The 15,900-nt window shown below is 43.7% G+C and overlaps 1 protein-coding gene across 1 annotated transcript in view; it reads right to left on the reverse strand.

Annotated features, from left to right (window-relative positions):
• Positions 1-13,728: 13,728 nt before the first annotated feature.
• Positions 13,729-15,900, reverse strand: part of IL17RA (interleukin 17 receptor A) — a 98,162-nt gene continuing 95,990 nt past the window's right edge. The window contains exon 12 of the mRNA XM_069228073.1: positions 13,729-15,722. Within this exon, the coding sequence (XP_069084174.1) occupies positions 14,302-15,722 (1,421 nt within the window). The 3' untranslated portion in view covers positions 13,729-14,301. The remainder of the gene's footprint in view (positions 15,723-15,900) is intronic.

Raw genomic sequence — 15,900 nt, forward strand, 5'->3', positions numbered from 1 at the left:
AAGAAAGTTTTGAATCAGTAAAGGATAAAGTTTCCTGTACTGAAGCTTTTGAAACATTCAGGAGGATCCGATCCTAAGCTTTGACCTTAGAGACAAAGGCCAGGGAACCTTCCTAAGAGAGTTACTTGCATGCATATGGGCCGTTATTAAATTCCGCTCTCTTGTGCACGGAAGATAATGCACTGATCATCACCCATTGAACCACCTCCATACAAAGGCCAGAAATGGAACCACTGCTAGATTAAGTACAAAATTGCTGGAATACTGCTTGATTGTCAAGCACATTTAAGAAGTTACAAAAAACAAAAAACAAAAAAAAAAAACAGCAGAGCAGATTTCCTATCAATTTCTTATTTCCTGGATGGTTGTGAGGATGAGGACAACGTAAGTGTTTTGTGGTGGCAAAAGAAATGAGTGAGTCAAGCGTATAAGAAGACCTTAACCATTTCTCCTACAGAATAGGTGGAGGCTTTGAATGAAGATGTATACGCAAAGGAAGTTTTGATGTATTGTATTAAAGAATGGCTTAAAGAGAAGAATACAGCTGGACATTTTAGGTCAATTTGGAAAGTTTCACAGGATCTTTCCATTTGTTATTGATGGTGGATTGTTCAAGAAAGATGAAATATTGCCTCGCACATCTTGCAGAAATATTTAGCATACTTACTAAGTGAAGGATAACAGATTGGTAATGGTGGCCTTTGTGATGAACACTGCAAAATAAATAAACCACCATCGTTACCAGTAGAAATTCTGAATATACTCTGGTGTAAGATAGCCATTAGCATTTGGCCTGTTTCAGAAATAGCTTATACACCGACTCAAGTAAGCAGAGGCATGCACATTTTCAGAGCCACACACACAAATATTTATTTATATCCGCAGAGCACCACTGTGGCAGACAAAGAATCACACAGGTACAGAGACACACTCATAGGCACACGGAGGAGCACATATTTACAAAAAGCCACTCACTGTCTCACACACACACTCAAAAGTAGGAGTCACAGCATCATAGCCAGAGGTACACTAGGGTGCAGGATTGGCCAGATACCAGAGGCTCAGACAGAGACTAACCTATGAATGGAGATACTGTGTGACATACTCGGGAGCACACATTTCTACACCACTACTCACAGAGGAAAGATTACAAACAAATACACTTAAAACACCCTACTGGAGTCAAAACCAGTAATTTCAGAGTCAGTGATGGAGAGTGACAATTCTATTAAGACGTGGCCTAGGAGGGCGGCTGATTCAGTAGCCCCGATTTGAGATATTAAGAAGGTCACTACCACTCAATCCGCATGTTGGTCTTCAGATGACCTGGCTCGGGAAAGATCCTTATGTAAAAAACTGGAAAGAGTTTGGCGGCTGCACTACCTGGAACAAGATAAGGCTAGATATAAAATGGCCCTGAAAAACTACCATAAGAACATAAAGAGAGCTTGCTGCATCTTTTATATGCAAGGTGCTGAGGAGGCAGATAATGACAGGAAGGAGATCTTCAAAATTGTCACCAACTTTATACATGCCAATCCTTTAATGCCTAGCCAGTCTCTCTGCGAACGCCTAAGCAATTTTTTTGAGGATAAAATCCTCGAAATCCAGACCAATTTAAATGGGACAAATAACCTTTCTAGGAAACCAGAGACTGGAGTTGTAGCTGTTCCAACAACACACTCTAAATTGATGTCTTTTCAGGTCCCGTCAGTGGAAAAAGTGACCGCATCCTTCGCAAAATGTAAATCAGTATCTCCTACCGATTTCATATTATCTCATATCCTGAAGTTGATTGTGGATATTGTTGGCCTGATATGTCAGGAGTTATTTTCTATCTTTCTTCATTCTTGTAGTCTGCCAGATGACTGGAAGTGCACCAATTTATTTCCCTTACTTAAAAAGGCCAACGCCGATCCAGAATCCCTGTCCAACTTTGGACCCGTCTTTCTAGTCCCAGCAGCACTGAAAGTCTTGGAAAAATTGGTAAATCAACAGCTTACCGCTTTTCTCACTGAGAACAACTTGCTCCATCCTTCCCAATCGGGGTTTAGAGCTCACTACAGCACGAGCCAGCTCTATTAGAGGTCTCTGAATCCATTAGGAGCAGCTTGGATTTGGGCCTCGGCGTGGCCCTGGAGCTGTTGGACCTGTCTGCAGCATTCAACACGGTCAATCATAACATCTTGCTGCACAGGTTAGAACATCTGAGAGTGAGGGGCTCTGTGCTTGGCTGGCTGGGCTTTTTCTTGAGAGACGTGAACAGGCGGTCTGGATGAAAACGCATGCTTCGCACGCCAAGAGGATGAAGTGGTGAGTGCCAAAAGGCTCCTCCGTAAGACCCACACTTTTCAACATTTATATGTCTCCCTTGGCATATTAGATGGAACCTTTTAACATCAGTTATCTTGTATGCGGAAAATAATCAACTCCTTCTCGCGTATGACGGGGACTCTGTAAAGGCTAAGGAGGCATTTGCTTGTTGTATGGAAGCACTGCTGGATGGGTAGGTGCATGGCCTAATAACGTGGCCCCACTGCCCCCTCCAACGGCTGTGACTAGAAATTTGTGCGTTAAGTTTGACGCCCAACTTTAATTTGGGGCACAGGTGTCAGCAGTTGTAAAGTCCTGCTTTTGGATTCTTTGCCTGCTGAGGAAATTTCTTTACCACCTTCCACACTGTGCACAGGTTACAGCAGTGAGGGCATTGATCTTCTCCAGGCTGGATTATGTCAGTGTTCTATACTTGGGTTTTTGGGATTACCGGACCCAATGGTTACAAGTTATGCAGAACATGGCAGTCTGCCTACTGTGTAAAATTCCAAGGTATCTCTCTGTGTCCCCATTTCAGGAAAGACTACATTGGCTGCCAGGGCGACAATGCACAGTGTAAAAGGCTCTGACTATGACCCATCAAGCCTTACGTAATAAGGGGCCCAAGAGTATCAAGGAGTACCATCACAGGAGATCCTTGCGGTCTAGCAATGCCAGTCTAATTATGGTTCATCGTTTTAAAAGGCAACTCAGAAGAGGCTTCTCCTTCACTGTCAAAGCAGCAGACTTGTGAAACCAATTGCCTGAACACATTAGGTCCATAACAGAGGAAGAAAAATGAAAGAAGGAACTGAAAACATTTTTGTTCAAGCTCCAGGGATGAGTGGACTTGGTTGGCTCTCGGTTTCCATCGTTCTTAGTAACGAAAAGCACTGGGACACTCTTCTTGAGTATCCGTGCGCTATAGAAGACTCTTTCATTCAAGGGAAAAAAAACAAAACTGAAACAAGCCTTCTAAAACTCATATTTAAAAACAAGCAGTCGTGAAGAGAAACAGGCATATGCAATGAATACATTGTGTATTATAAACTACTCTGATTGGCACACACTTGGACGCAAACATTACACACAATGATACATCGATACTCATATTTACATGTCCACCGCCACACACAGGCACAATGCACACACAACTAAACACTATTTAACTATCTAAAGCACAGTCATAACACACAAGAATTGATCTTTACACTGAGAACCACACACTTAGAAGAGCAAGAATACATAAAAACTTCACAATAACTATGCCTCTAACAAAACCTGTGCAGAAAAGGTAAGATACTGAAGCACAGCCTGTGACTCTAGCTAGATCTTTATATTGTATAGTACTTTGCTGTGTCACTAGACCAATACTAGGATGCATGTGCTTATAGGTCCATATACCTTTCCCAATGAGAAGGCATTTGTGTGTCTTATGTCCCATTTCTCTATGTGCCGCAATAATGAACCCGTACTTCCCCACCCCCCAAAAAAATATTAAGCAAAACTGCTGATGAAATACGCACCAAGGCAATCTGCACAGACTAAAATTGTAACCAATGATTTAAAAAAAAAGGTAAAATATGAAGTACTGAACATAAAATAATTCCATTGATAAACGAAGACCACATATAACACAACAACAAATTAAATAGGAAAAAAACAAGTAAGCATACACAGACGCTAAATAAGGGAGAAGCACATTGCTATTTCAGAATAGTATTGTCCTCCACAAGCTAACCTCACGCATTGAATTTTTTTAAAATGCTAATGTGAATATTTTATTTTTATTATTTGTCTAAATTTTGTTTTTGTGGTAAATCCGTCAACACTCCTTTAATAAAAAAAAAAATGTGAGGAAATGAGGTGTATTATGTGGTGTGGTCGTGTGAACCCTTTTAGGACCAGTATGTTGTCAAACCCTCAGCTCAAGCCTGTATAACTGTGGCACTGAGCAGCAAGGCCTACACAGAAGGGCTAGTGTAAAGCATTTAAACAGCACCAAAATAATTGAAGAATTTGACCCGACACTCAAGAAATCAGACACCAGTTAAAAACAAAAAATGCATTTTATAGGAACTTAGACAGTAATATGAAAAAAGATCTAATGGAGGGTTCCGGAGATACAGCATGTACAAGAATTAGTAAATCAAGGCAATTTACTTAACCAAGAACAAGCTCTGAAAAATTCAACAAATCTGACACTTAGAAACTTTTCATTAAAAAGTTGAACTAGGTGTGATGCTGTCCCTTGGAGTAACTGTAGGTTCACCAACTCCAGTCAGAAGCTAGCTATGGGGGACCAGTCCAGTCCTTAAGAACAGTTACTTAACAGGAGCAGCACTCCTTAGTCAGATACACTTTTATCCATTGCAAAGTTTCCAAAGAAAGTGCTGCTGATGCAAGAGATGAAGGACGCTGAAGATGCTCGAGGATGCGATGCTGTGGCAGTGGTTTTTCTGTAGACAGTCTCAGTCCACAAAGATGGTGCTGGTATCCTGTTTCAGGGTCAACGTCCCACGATGCACTGGACGACCATTTGCCCAGTGTTGCGGTCAAAGACCAACCCTTCCTGGGTCAATAGCTCATCCTCTGAGGGTCCCAGCCCTGCTGGGCTCAGAAAACCTGGGGGTAAGTGTGTCACTGGTACAGCATGGCGGTGGTGGTTGCGGCTGGAGTCTCATGGCTTTTCTGGGTTCTGGAGACAGCTTCTCCTTGAGCAGCACACGGCAGGCACAGTCCCTCTTTTTGCTAGCCACTTGATACGGCAGGTGCAGTTCTCAAAGGTCCAGCCTCTTTTTGCTGGACCCCTCAGTACAGCAGGGCAGTCCTTTGGTCCTCCATCCAGGTCAGTTGAGATCTGAGTTCGGGGTACCAAGGGTGCCCTACTTATACTCAGCAAATGGCGTCAGGTAGGATGTGATTGGTAGCCAATTGGCTACCAGGTTCCCTCCCACTTGATCACCACTTCTTGCTAAATGTGACATCTGGGCATTACAGGGTGCACCATTTTACCCACGCCCAATATGGCCCTGGAAAGCCGGGTATGCAACTGGCCCCTGTCCATTTGCCCTTTAAAGGCAGCTTTTCCTTTAACACTTGCCTTTTGGGCTCACACCCGTGTGGCTTCCTGCAGGAGGGAGAAGACACCTCCTTCCAGCGCATGCCCCTATTGTATAATTGCCTGAAGACCTTAACATGTCTCCCCCAGGAGAGCAGAAAACTATCTTAGCAACAGGCCCCCATGTTTAATCAGTATGGGCACAGGGGACTGAAGGCAACAAAGTGGCAACTTCACTAAAGTTGCACACTGCAACTTATTATATCAATTTTGGAGCACAAGATCAGGCTTAATGTAACAAGTTGTTGGATACCTTGGATGACCCACTTAGGTGTTACCGTTCCAGAGCTAGCACAGTTGAGGGGTCAGCTTACAACTCTGCACTCGCCAATTTAGCGTGCAAGCTTTTCCACAGTAAAGACGACAGTTTACCATTGTTACTACCAGAACATGTAAAATACAGTTTCTGCCCATGAGATATGTTGTACCTTGCCGTAGGTCTTACTAGGCCTGAAATAGGGGTGACTTACACATATACCAATGGAAGTCTGGCTTTGCCATTGCTTTGAATTCCAGCCAGCTTGTTACAACTAGTGCCACAATTGTTTGGGGGGGGGAACCCTCTAGCTTACATCCCCTTTGTACCATTTACTAGGGACTTAAAGGTAAGCTAGCTCAGCCAATTGGGTAGAAGCCAATTCCACATATTTGATTAAGGGTAAGGGCACAAGAACGGAGGTGTGGTTAGCAATCCTCAGTGGACTCAAAATAGTTAAAAAAGTCAAAACCATAACTCCAAAACTTGGGCAAAGTATTTGTGCAACACTTAAAACAGTAATGAAGTGAAAGTGCCCAAAAAAAGGATCACACCCAAAATTAGAAACACAGAACTTTCTTTAATAAATAAAAGAAGACCAAAACAGCAGAAACCCAACCTGTAGAATCAGAGATGAGCAATTTACATTTTTTTGTGTGAAAATGGCACCAAAAAAGCACAAAGCGCCAACTGTGGATATTTGGTCACTCCGGACAAGGACAAAGCCACAAGTTCAGGCCAACAGCAAAAGAGTGCAGACTGGCAACAGGGACCCCGTTAGACCTGCTGAAAAAGTATTTTAAATCCTAGTTTGCGGAGCATAACGAGGATTTGTGTCAAAGATGCGTTGCACAGCCGAAGCGATGAATCGGTTCCGAGGTGCGCTGAGGCTACGGTGTGGGGGCCTGCGCTGTCATCGAGGATCCAGACGACTGGGCATGCGATGTCCACCAGCGTGGAGTCGGGTGATGCACCAGTTCTAAAGAGCTGCAAGACTGCGATGCTCAGTCCAGCATTGTCAATAAGGTTGGGCCCAGCTCATCCCTCCCTTCCTGCTGTGATGGTCCTTCTAGTCACCCCTAAGCTCCCCATTGTGTGTGGCCGTCTAGGAGGAATACACAAAGCCCAAATGTCACAGACAGTCATGTGACACAGAGACCAAATGGCTAGGGCAAGAAAATGCAAACTTTCCAAAATCAGCATTTTCTGAATTGTAATTTAAAATCCGACTTTACAATAAGTTAGGATTTTAAATTGTGATTCCAGAGACACCAAACACAAAGGGGTTACCTGTTCCCATTGAAAATTACACTTAAAAATGTAATAAGGGGATTCCAATGTTACAATGTGGGAGAGGTAGACTTTGCAGTAGTGAAAAACAAGTTTAAGCGTTTTTCACTACCAGGACATGTAAAACTTGAAGTACAGGTCCAACTTTATAAAGACACTGCACTCTGTCCTTGGGGCTATCCATGGCCTACATTAGAAGTGTTTTGCATGTATTAAAAAAGAAGGTTTGGACCTGCAAAAGGTTGATTTTGCCAAGTCGAAATGGCAGTTTAAAACTGCACACACACAGGCTGCAATGCCAGGCCTGAGACTTGTTTAAAGTGCTATGTAAGTTGGTGGCACAATCAGTGCTGCAGGTCCACTAGTAATTATAATTAACAGTGATGGATGGAATGCTTGAATTAATCTCAGCCACTGTAATCACTCAGGCCACATCCCAATCAATCATTATTTTGCACACCATGCCACTCCAAGCTACACCTGTCTGAAGAGCTCAAAAAAGGCAAACCCAGTCTAGGGTTGCTTGTGCTCTGGCGTGGCAGCTCGGGCTAAACCGTTCCCATGGGGAACAGGGTCAATACTGATTTGGATATGGCTGGGTCCAAACTGCGGTGGCATGGTGGTGAAAAACGATGGATTGGGATGTGGCTTGAGCGATTGCCAGCGGCTGTGATTAATTCAAGCATTCCAACCATCATACTGTTTTTTTTTTGTTTTTTTTTGCAGGCTCACTAGTAGCATTTAATATACAGGCACTGGGCACAGGTAGTGCCACTTTACTGCGGAATTACAAGTAAATTAAATAAGCTAGTTCAGTATGCGCAAATTCAACATGTTTTAAGGAGAGAACACAAGCACATTAGCTCTGGTTAGCAGTGGTAAAGTCCTAAGGCCAGCAAAAACTAAGTTAGCAAAACAGGGTTCTGAAGGCAAACCATTAAGTGAAAACCGTGCCAAAGATGCCAGGCCTAAAATGTGTCCCCCCCCACAGGTCAAAGTGAGGAGAGCTACCCCACGCCTTGGGAGTTCTCTTCACTAAAGTGGAAGAACCTGGAGAGACCATCTGCAGTGGTGCGGTCCCATAGTCTATTCCACCGAAAAGTCCATTTCCAGTAGAGAGAGGGACCACCTCAACAGTCTGGGATTCTCATACCTCATCTGCATCAGCCATTTGAGGGGGTCTGCGGTCTGTCTGAACCTGGATGTGAGCACCAAAGAGGTATGGTTTCAACTTTTTCAGTGCCCAGACTACTGCAAAGGCTTCCCTTTCTATTGCACTCCACCTCGGTTACCAGGGAAGTAACCTACAGATGAAGGCTTTAGGCTACAGGCTGATCTAGGCCTGCTTCATTCAGCTGTGAGAGCACAGCCATGCTCGGAGGTGTCCTTCTGGACAATAAATTCTTTGGGAAAGTCAGGGGCCTTCAGGACGGGTGAGGTGCACATGGGCTACTTTAGGGTGTCAAGTTTCGTTCTGGCACACCTCTGTCCTGATCACCTGATGCGGCTGCTTCTTTGAAGTCAGCTTTGTCACAGGTGTAACAATGGTGCCATACCCATTGACAAATCTCCTGTATTAACCGGTGAGGCCTAAGAAGGCTCTCACCTGTCTGGGTCTTGGGAGGTTTAACTCTTGGCCTGGAGGGGCTGAACTTTGCCTTCTCCCACTTGGTGACCCAAGTAGATCACTGAACTCAGCCCTATCTGGCACTTACTGGCCTTGATAGTCAGACCTGCACCCTGCAGAGCCTGAAGTAATTTCTGAGGTGGCACAAATGGTCCTCCCAGCTAGAACTTAAGACCGCAATGTCATCTAGATACGTGGCACTGAAGTTCTCTGACCCAGCCTCAACCTGGTTGACCAACCTCTGAAATGTGGCTGGGGCGTTCTTCAACCCAAAGGGCATTACCTGGAACCGGAAGTGCCCTTCTGGGTCACAGAACCCAGATCTCATTTTAGCCTCCTCAGGTAAAGCAATCTGCCAGTACCCAGACTTTAGATGAAACATGCTGAGAAACTTGGAAGCTCCCACCTGGTCTATGAGCTCATCAGCTCTGGGGATGGGGTCTGCATCAGTTTTGGTGACTGCATTAAGCCCCCGGTATCCACAGAGAACCTTAGTTCAGGAATGGCACCTGGAGGGGCAGCGTTGGGGACCAGCTGGGTTGGACCAAGAGATTTTTCGGGGTAAATAACCCCCCAACTCCAGCATCTTGGAGACCTCCTTCTTAGTGCTGGCTCTCAACTTATAAGACAGCCAGTAGATATTACTTCCTACTGGTGTGCTGTCCCCAGTGTCAATATCATGGGTACACCATGTACTGAGTCCTGGGGTAAAGGAGAATAAAGAGAAAAACTGCCCCAACAACAGGCAACAGTCTCTCTGTTGTTCTACGGTCAGTGTAGAGGAGAGGCTGAGATCCTCCACTGACCCATCCTGCTCCTTGGAAGACCCCATAATTTGTGACCAGAAGTATACATAAGTAGTCACAGCTCTCAACGTGGGGTTTGAGGCAACTGAAGTGCAAAAGCCTTAAAGGGTTCCTGGGAGTTTTGAGGTCCACCAGATATTCACCCCACTATTAAGCTCTTTCACCACATAGGGCCAAGACCAACAGTCCTGTAGGACCTTCAACTCCACAGGCTCCATCACTCATACTTTCTGGCCAGGCTGAAACTCGACCACAGTGGCATTCTGGTCATACCACTGTTTTATGACCTACTGGCTGGCTCCTAGATTTGCCTTCCAGAAGAGCTTCATCTGGGTCTGGAGTGCCAGCTTGTAGCCAACCACATCCTGGGAGGCTTCCTAGGAGCTTGCTCCCTTCTCTCCTTGATCAGACTGAGAGGTCCTTGCAGCAGGTGCCCATACAGGAGCTTAAAGGGGCTGAAGCGAACTCCCTTCTGAGGCATCTCCCAGTACACAAACAAGAAGCATGGCAAAAGAAGTCCTACTTCCCCCTCAAGCCCATGATCATGTCTTTGAGAGACTTGTTCAACCTCCCAACAAGCCCACTGGCTTGAGGGAAGTAAAGAGTGGAGAACTTGTAGGTTACCCCACACTCCTTCGGCATGGCCTTCATGTATGGTGACATGAAGTTAGTTCCATGGTCTGACACCACCTCCTTGTGGGTGCCTTCCCTGATGACTTACTGTCAAGGAACCACTTCTTCATTTTCTCAGTTGGTGGAATAGCGTCCTGACCTGTAGAACTAGTTTGGGGGCATTTAGAGAAATCCTTAGGATTATCTTTGTCTCCCCGCCTTCTGCTGGGAACTCTGCCCTGGTGGTGATACCCTTCCCCCACCAATACCTTCTTGTGGTCCCAGGTGCTGACCGAGCGGTCTGCCTCGGTAGTAAACTCCCTGACCCCAGTTAGCTTGCTATCAATCAAGTTTTGGTGCAGATCTACAAAACAAAGACTGAACATATGCTCCTTTGCAATGTAGTTGTAAAGCCCCTGATAATCCTTTACTCCACTGCCCTTCACCCATCCATTCAATGCCTTGCAAAAGGAATCCACACAATCCAACCAGGTCTGTTGGGTCAGCTTCTGATTGTCCCTAAACATCTGCTTGACTTCTCTGGTGTAAGGCCATACTTTCCAACAAAGGATTCATTCATGGGGGATACCTCATTGTGTCCCTGTTCTCCAGGGCCAGTAGGGTGTCCCTCGTTTCGCTTGATATATGCTTCTACAGACTAGACTCCCAATCCTCCTCAAGGATCCTGTGCATCTGTAAAGCAATCCCATAAGCCTCGAACCACTTGTCGATGTCATCCCCCTACAACAAAGTCAGGCACCAGACTATTAGGAATATGGACCCTCTTGTCTCTGGAGGGCACTGTAGGTATGCTGCCACCATTATGCTTAGCTCGGATGTCCAGCTCTCTGAAACTTAGCTCATGAGCCAATCCTGCTTTCCTCCCTGGCTAATCTCCTCTCCTCAAAGACCCTCTCAGCTTCAGCCTTCTCCTTCACCAAGGCTCTCTCTGCCTTCTTTTGTTCTGCCTCCATAGCCAGTTTCTTTTCTTCCATCCTGAGCCTGGCCATCTCCAGCCTGAACTCTCTCTCCTCCCTCTTTTCCAACAGCTCCTCTGGGGACAGCATGCAGGAAGACACATTGGTTCCTGCCCTAGCAGGGAGCTCCACTTCAGGGGCAAAGTCATCCTCTTCAGATGAAGGCTGCATCTCAGGGAGGCAGTCTTCTTGTCCTTCCATCACATCATCCCTTTTCTGTGGCCTCCACCACGGACTGGTGATCTTCCGCCTATGTCCGCAACGCACCTTCCTGGTGTTCCTCTTTGCTGGAAGTCCCCTCTCATTGAAGAACTCCGTGATCTGGGCTACAATGTAGGAATCCATATTGGACATCTCAAATTCCATCTTTGCAGGTGTGGTTTCAGACACAACAGTCAGAGGAAGAATTTGGAAAAACAAAATGAGTCCAACCAAGGAGAATTTAAACTTGAATTGGGATGGTAGTGTACACCAAATCACTATATGGCACTGCAAGAACAAGTCCAAATCCCAGTGCTGCCACCAATGTGAGAAAATGGGTGGTTGGCCGACTTGGTGTGAGCCCTGGTCAAGCTGCAACTGCAATCCTCGTCAAAGAAAGGCACAAGCCACTAGTTGCATTTAATTTACAGGTCCTGGGCACAGGTAGTGCCACCTTCTTAGGAACTTACAAGTAAATTAAATATGCCAATTAGGTATAAGCCAATTGTCCATGTTTTAAGGAGAGAGCACAAGCACTTTGGCACTGATTGGCAGTGTTGAAGTGTATAGAGTCCTAAGGCCAGCAAAATAGAAATCAACAAAACAGGACTCTTGAAGGCAAAAAGTTAGGGAAAAACAACACCAAGGATGCCAGGTCTAACAATACACATATACAGATACACACACATATCTAAAACCAAAAGGTTAAACATATTTTCCAATATTATTACACACTGATATATAATTACTTTTGTTTAAAATTAACTTCTAAAGTAACTAGTTGAAATGGTGTGCTATTTACTATAATAACCTAATATCTATTTTATTACTTTTACCTAATATATTACATAACATATAATGCAATTAGATATAGATAAACTCACTTTTAAGGGATTTTCTTTGATGTAATTACTTTCAATGTAAAGCTGCGGGTGTAATTGCAACATACCACAAACACAAATGTAACAATAAGGTACAGTATTTTCATGATCTGTGATTTTTTGGGAGCCATATTAAAAAAAATAACAGAGAAAGTTGATATTGATAATTCCTTCCCCTTTTCCTCGTGCCTAGCTTCAATTTATTTCTTATTACTACGAGGAACATCGAATAGGTCTACTGATGTTAGTAATATTAATTTACTGGCCAGCCTATATTTTGTTGATGCCTTCCCCTTCTATGACAGTGTTAAACATAATGCTGTAGTAAACTGAGAAGGGCTTTTCATTTGGTGAGCATACAAACACTGCATAGGAGGAGCCCCCTTAATAATCAACAAGATGGATTGAAGATAATGGATCGAAACTAACAAAGGAGGTTAAATCTTTAAAGTGTGGTTTCTACCTTCGCTGACATCTACTCCAATTAAGGGAACTGAAAACCCCGCCTCTTATAAGGGCTTTCCTAGACTGGTTTTACATCAAAACAGGGTGTTTAATAAAGACATCTGATGAGAAGAACGATTCTTTTTACAAAAGTATCCTTTCAATACCAGCAGATCTGCAATTACTGAAAGTCCATTTTAGAAAGGAATCCGATATTAAAATGGTCCAAGTCTGCACTCCACCTGACTGGCTCATTTTGTTATTACCTTCATCATTTCAGACAGAGAGGCTGCATGTGTAAGACTAAAAGTCTGAGTTTGAATTCATGCTGGTCGATGGCGATTGGTGGAAAACATTGATATCAACTCAGTCTACCTGGTGTGTCTTTTATGCACAGAGTTTCAGCACAATGTGGCTAGGATGTTTTTGCCGGTTGCGCCAACACTGAATGATTCCACAGTGACAAGGAATGTTTTAGCTTTAAAAGAAACTTTAAAGACCTTAATAAAGCAGATACAATTTAAAGCTTACAAAAATGGGAAATTGATTTGCTACTAGAGTTGCCTGATTTCAGGTCTACTTTTTTGCATACACCAGAGCTAAATAACCAAAAATATTATTTAAAAACTGGTTACAGTCACTTGTAAATTTGTATCCAGCAAATGTAAAAGTATTGCCAATTTAAGGAAATTTGTTTTTTTGGGGGTACAAAGCAAAATACAGTATAAAGAACCTTCACAATTGGATCACAATGAAACTGTTTTCCTTCAGTAAACATTGTAAACCCTGTCAAAACACAAAACAGCAACATTATTGATTTAAATATATTGCCCAGTTATTCAGAATTTGCAACATGGTAAATTTCAAAAAGAAAATGCAAACAAACTGCTTTGGTCATGTAATATCAACTCATAATACTACCTGCCATCTGTTGCCTACAGCATTTATCACTGATCACTTAAATGACAATTGACTAAGCTTAAAAGAACATGCTGACAAGTTCCATACAAACTGTACCGGACACATGGATGTGATGCATGCACTTGTAAGCCCTTTACTGCCACTTCATTTGCACTTGAAACAACTTCTGCAGATTCTGTCTTTGACACTTATAGATCATATGGTCTTGCTCCTTCTGAAAAAGTAAAGGACTTTTGAGGAATTAATCAATCTATTACTACAATCAGAGAAGTGGTGACGGGCCATAAAACACTTTATTGTATACTATTGCAGATGTTGTAAAAATAGTAAGGGAAGGGACTATGAACTGGATGCCATGAGTACTATATTAAAGACACTCTTCTGGAAGAAGAAGACCCTAGGCACCATAATTTGGGTACTACTGCTAAATGTCTTCAAGATGATGACAGGACCCTACCTCCCCCTTTTGATGTCAACTAACAGATATAGGAAATCCTGCACAAAACATTTGCTTGCATGGATATCTAGAACACTAGCCAGAAACATTTTATCTGTGAATGTACAAAACCTTCTTTGATGCTCACTGAAGAGCTTTCACAATTTTGCCCTTGTGCAACAAAAACAGAAGCTGTATTTATTTAGTATTAACATCTAAAGCTATACACAAAATGATTTCAAATGAAGGATGTGTTTATTTTGGGCTCCTATTTGAATATTGGCATCTTTACATCAACCTGCTTATCCGATCTGTTTGGAAAAGATTGCTGAAATGAAGGTTAATGAGTGCTACTCCAAGATAACTGCGGACTGAAGAAATAACTGTGCATGGATTTTCTTCGCCCTCTCCAAATCCTAGGAAGAGATCCCTGGATCAGATGTCTTAAGCTCCTTAACCACAAATTGTATGCAATCTCCAGACACTTCCAGAGGTGGTGAGGACGTCCTGGAGATATAGCCCTGATCTGACTGCAGAGACTGTCTTTGATCCCCTATGTCCTTGCCTGGTGAAACTTGCACCAACTGCTGCTCTTCCTCATCCAAGGGCAGGAGGCCAGAGAAAGCGAGACACTGCTGGAACTGCTTCAGTTGTTCCAGATTCCTTTTCTCTTCCTCTGAGAGGTTATCAGTCCCTGGCAATAACCAATTTTGACTGCCAACGCTCCCACCCAAGGGCAAATGCCCAGAGTCATCATTAAGAAGCGTGCCAGTTTTTAAAGCCAAATCTACTTGATGTACTGGTACATTATCGGTCCAATTTGCCTGATATGGCTGCTGCTTCACACCAGTGTTTGCATACTCCTTGGAGAAAAGAGGTTCTTGCCTCTGCACAAAATCACCCACCCCTGCATCCGAGATGTATATTTCGGTCTGGAGGGCAGGTTGCGCGTAGTGGTCTGTGTGAGGCAGCAGAGGCTCCATTCTTGTTACTGCTGCCTCAGGCTCCTGTATGTGTAGGCCGACAGATAAACAATCATTGTCCTTTGGCATTGTAAAAACCGGCTGTAGTTTTAGGGTGGCCCGTTCTCTTAGCAAAGGATCCCAAAGGGCATCAACGCGAAAATCCACATCCAATTCCTCACTATGATGATTACGAGACTCTTCCAAGCACTCTTTCATAAACCAATCAGGATGCATTTCTTGCCACTTTCTGAATTTACATATGGCCACTTGTAGGTACTGCCCACTAGGATGCTGGGTGTAATCTTGGCCAGTGACTTCATCCACATTGAGTATTCGCCCTGGCTCATACTGCTCCCGGTCATGAATGCGAAAGAAAACATCTTCAAATTTTTCCATAAGTCTGTACTTTGATGTAGCTTTGAGTGGTTCTGGTATATCATCCTCTGTGCTTATGTTACCAACATAGGCAATGATGTATTTGCCGAAATTCGCTGGGCGCTGGAAATCGTGCATGATCAAGTTGAGAGCGGCAGTGAAGCAATCACCAAAAGGACTTTTACGGTCCTGCCTGAGTGAGACCCTGGGCTTGTCCATCATAGCCTGCCATTTGGCTTGGGTTCCAGAGGAGCACAAGATGATGATTTTCCCAGACAATTTTTCAATGTCCTGCTTTTGACTCGTGAGCCAGGCCATGATCCCCACCTTTGCAATTTCCTTTTCGTGCAGCAGGTCCAGTACTACATCTGCAGCACACTTGACCCTCAAGAAGTCTGCAAGTTTAAGGACCACATCCACATAGAGAGCATGGTCAGCAGAATATACAATCCATACCTTTGGATTCTTAGAAAAAGGTGGTGGAAGATCTTCAGACTCTGCAAAAAATAAAAAAATAAAACATAAAATACAATCAAGAACACAAATCAAGACAGAAAACACTTCTATATTTAAACTGTACTCCTTTTTATTCTGCAATATTTTTTGACACTAAAGTCTCCTGCTTGGTGTACAGACAGGTTCCCCTACCCCTGAGTGCCTGGCTGCATATTGAAA

This window comes from Pleurodeles waltl, chromosome 4_1, assembly GCF_031143425.1.
Source record: "Pleurodeles waltl isolate 20211129_DDA chromosome 4_1, aPleWal1.hap1.20221129, whole genome shotgun sequence".
Taxonomy (NCBI): domain Eukaryota; kingdom Metazoa; phylum Chordata; class Amphibia; order Caudata; family Salamandridae; genus Pleurodeles; species Pleurodeles waltl.